The following is a 3,409-nucleotide window of genomic DNA, read 5'->3' on the forward strand; positions in this document are numbered from 1 at the left end:
TACCAGGCAGCCTGACAACTTCAATTCAATCAAGACTTCTGCCCATTCTGGTTCCTGGAGGCATTCTTCAAGCCCCTGTCATCATCCCTAAAGCCAGCAGGGAGTGTTCTGCTGGTACTTACTACATTCTCAGAACTATATCAATTTTTTACCTGTATCAAATCTAGAACAAATTGTACAGTTGTACATATAAATTCCACGGTTTTCAATCAATCTATCTTATAAAATCAGGGTAGTATCCATTTGAGGTATATACATTAAAGTCTCTGTGCATTAAGTTTTCCCTTTGGGATCTATGTAATAGCCTGTTAATCTTTTCATAGCATTTTTCATCTCTTTATTTCTCAGTGTATAAATGGTAGGATTTAGGAGAGGTGTAAAAACAGAATAAAACACTGCAAGAAATTTGTCTACCCAGGTGATGTTGAGTGGCCACACGTAGATGAAAAAGCAGGGCACAAAGAAGATCATCACCACTGTGATGTGGGCGCTGCAGGTAGACAGTGCCTTAGATGCCCCAGCCTTAGATTTCTGGCGAACAGTGTGAAGAATATATGTATAGGATACCAGTAACAGAATGAAGCAGGTTACAGCCACAACTCCACAATCACCATTCATTAAATTGTCCAGTTGATAGTAATCCATGCATGCCAGCTTGATTACTAGTGGCATGTCACAGAAGAAGCTGTCTATCTCCCTGGGGCCACAGAAAGGTAGCTGCACAGTCACAACCAGGTAACTCATGGCATGCACAAAGCCAATGGTCCAGGAAGTCAACACGAGCCCAGTGCATCTTTTCAGACTCATAATGGTGAAGTAGTGGAGTGGTTTGCAAATGGCCACATAGCGGTCATAGGCCATTACCACCAGGAGTGCCATCTCAGCAGCAGCAATGAAGTGGGCAAAGAAGATCTGAGATATGCAGCCTGCAAAGGAAATGGTTTTGTTTTCCCTGAGAAAATCTGTGATCATCTTGGGAGTGGAGATTGAGGAAAGCCACATGTCAACAAAGGACAAGTTGGCCAACAAGAAGTACATGGGAGAATGGAGATGGTGATCAGTGGTGATTAAAATCATAATGACAATATTTCCAGATACAATGATCAGATAAAGTATCAGAAATGCTATGAAGAGTATGATCTGAGTATCTTGTGAGTGGGCAAGTCCCAGAAGCACGAATTCTGAAACCACGGATTGATTTCCTCCATACATTTTATTTAGTGTGACTGATGAAATAATCCATAAAGAAAGAAGTTTATAAATTATTGGAATGATAAAGATTGCTTGCACATTTTGACATTCACATTTAAATGTAGCATTTATGCCTAAAAACAAAAAGCATAAATTCAAAGAGAAATCTTAGCCAACTATTAATGGTCTTCCTGCCAAAAAGTCAAAGCCAGCATTAACTTTCCCAGAAACCGGGTATGAGATGGGGTTACTATACAAATCATCTAACAAAAATGTGTTGTCACTAGAGGTCAGTAAAGCAAGAGCTAAAAATGATTGTATTCTTATTTTGAAAGCAGCCTCTGCCCAATAGTTCACTAAAAAAATTAAATGTGCCACCAGCTGTCATTTCACTATATAACAAAAAAGTGATACACTTGATCTACTTTGAAATTATAGATTACAATGAATTTCAATAATAATGCTTTCAATAATAATACTAATGCATTCTTACAATTTACTTATAACATATATAATTATTCCTTTGACCTTTGTACAAACCACTTCTATGACATCACAAATGAAAACTTTAGCTTTACTATCTAAGATGAATTATGGCATAACCTTTATGGGAGAAGATATGTTAAAGATTATATAATTAAGATGTTGACATGATGAGAAGTAACCAACAGGAACACAATTTAGTACTGATTAAAATATATAATAGAATTAGTTTAGTCAACAAATTGAGTCCCCCAAATACAGATGCATGTTTGTATGGAAATAGGTTAATCAAGCAGCAAGCCAACGTTAATTTAGATTCTAATTGAACTCTGAAAGAGACATTTGGCTTAAGCTTATCATTAGAAAATGTTTATCTTCAATTTCATCAAGACATGTTGAGAAATACTTAGACTATGAAGTATTATACTTTCCTGATTGTAGCTATATATGTATGCATACATCTCCATATTTTTCTATTTATCATCCTTTAATTTATTTGTTGATCACCTATGTTACTTAGAAGATGAGAATAAATTATTTATAGTTATGAATACAGTGCATATTTGAATGTTAATTTAGGAAGAATATGACATTAACCTTTTGGTGAATACAAATTTTTCACCTCAACATATAGTGATAGTGTTGATATTGAATTGTAATTGACAATACCTAAGTTGGATGTTGATTAACTGATCATTTTCTTCCTTCTTTTTTTTTTAAATTTATTTATTTATTTGAGAGTGACAGACACAGAGAGAAGGACAGATAGAGGAAGAGAGAGAGAATGGGCACACCAGGGCTTCCAGCCTCTGCAAACAAACTCCAGACGCGTGCGCCCCCTTGTGCATCTGGCTAATGTGGGACCTGGGGAACCGAGCCTCAAACTGGGGTCCTTAGGCTTCACAGGCAAGCGCTTAACTGCTAAGCCATCTCTCCAGCCCATTTTCTTCCTTCTTTTACCAATTCTTTTCACATTTTTTTCAATTTGAATGTCTTATTTTTTCAAATATTTAATTTAATTTATTTATTTGAGAGATAAAGAAGTAGAGAGAAAGAGAGAATAGGCGTGACAGGGCTTTTAGCCGCTGCAAATGTGCCACCTTGTGCATCTGGTTTTCTGTAGTATTGGGGAATCAAACCTAAGTCCTTAGGCTTGGCAGATAAGCACCTTACACACTAAGCCATCTCTCCAACACATATGTCTTGCTTTATCCTTAGAAATATCTAGAGTTGGACCCAACTAGAGCAGGTGAATATTCAATGCCATCATATTATGATGAGAGTATTTTCACCTTCCTATTTTCTGAAGATTTGAAATACAAAATAAGGATAAAAAGAAAGAAAATTCTAAGGAAATTAAGAAACTCATACATTAGCTCATACACATGAAAAAGGAGGTACTAGATGATAGTCTTATATGTTGCAAGGAAACATTTTCTGGAATAGGGATTTACTAATTTATAGGAAATATACTGTTATTACATGAAATTGAATTCATAGAAAAATTTGTGTAATCTCATTTCCTCTCTAAACTTAGTTTATTGTCAACATGAAAATTTTCAGAATAAAATTTCAAAACCTTGTTATATATCTTCTAGAATAATTTACATATATTATTGTTAGAAGCTCAGAATTTTGTGTATAAGAAAGGAAGATTTTAAAGATGACTATGCACACTACTATGGAAAAAATGAGAAATTAAAACCATACTTATTTAAAGAAAAGTTATGTAATT

General features: G+C 35.0%; 1 protein-coding gene across 1 annotated transcript; it reads right to left on the reverse strand.

Moving 5' to 3' along the window:
• Positions 1 to 273: 273 nt before the first annotated feature.
• On the reverse strand, positions 274 to 1,215 carry LOC101617620 (olfactory receptor 4K3-like). Its single transcript, XM_004660901.3, has one exon. It carries the CDS (start codon positions 1,210 to 1,212, stop codon positions 274 to 276), a length of 939 nt encoding a protein of 312 aa, XP_004660958.1. The 5' UTR covers positions 1,213 to 1,215.
• Between the last annotated feature and the right edge of the window lie 2,194 nt (positions 1,216 to 3,409).

This window comes from Jaculus jaculus, chromosome 8 (assembly GCF_020740685.1).
Source record: "Jaculus jaculus isolate mJacJac1 chromosome 8, mJacJac1.mat.Y.cur, whole genome shotgun sequence".
NCBI classification, from domain to species: domain Eukaryota; kingdom Metazoa; phylum Chordata; class Mammalia; order Rodentia; family Dipodidae; genus Jaculus; species Jaculus jaculus.

Excerpts from the sequence above, each read along its gene's own strand:
- LOC101617620 (XM_004660901.3), bottom strand. The coding sequence starts at position 1,212 with ATGTATGGAGGAAATCAATCCGTGGTTTCAGAATTCGTGCTTCTGGGA.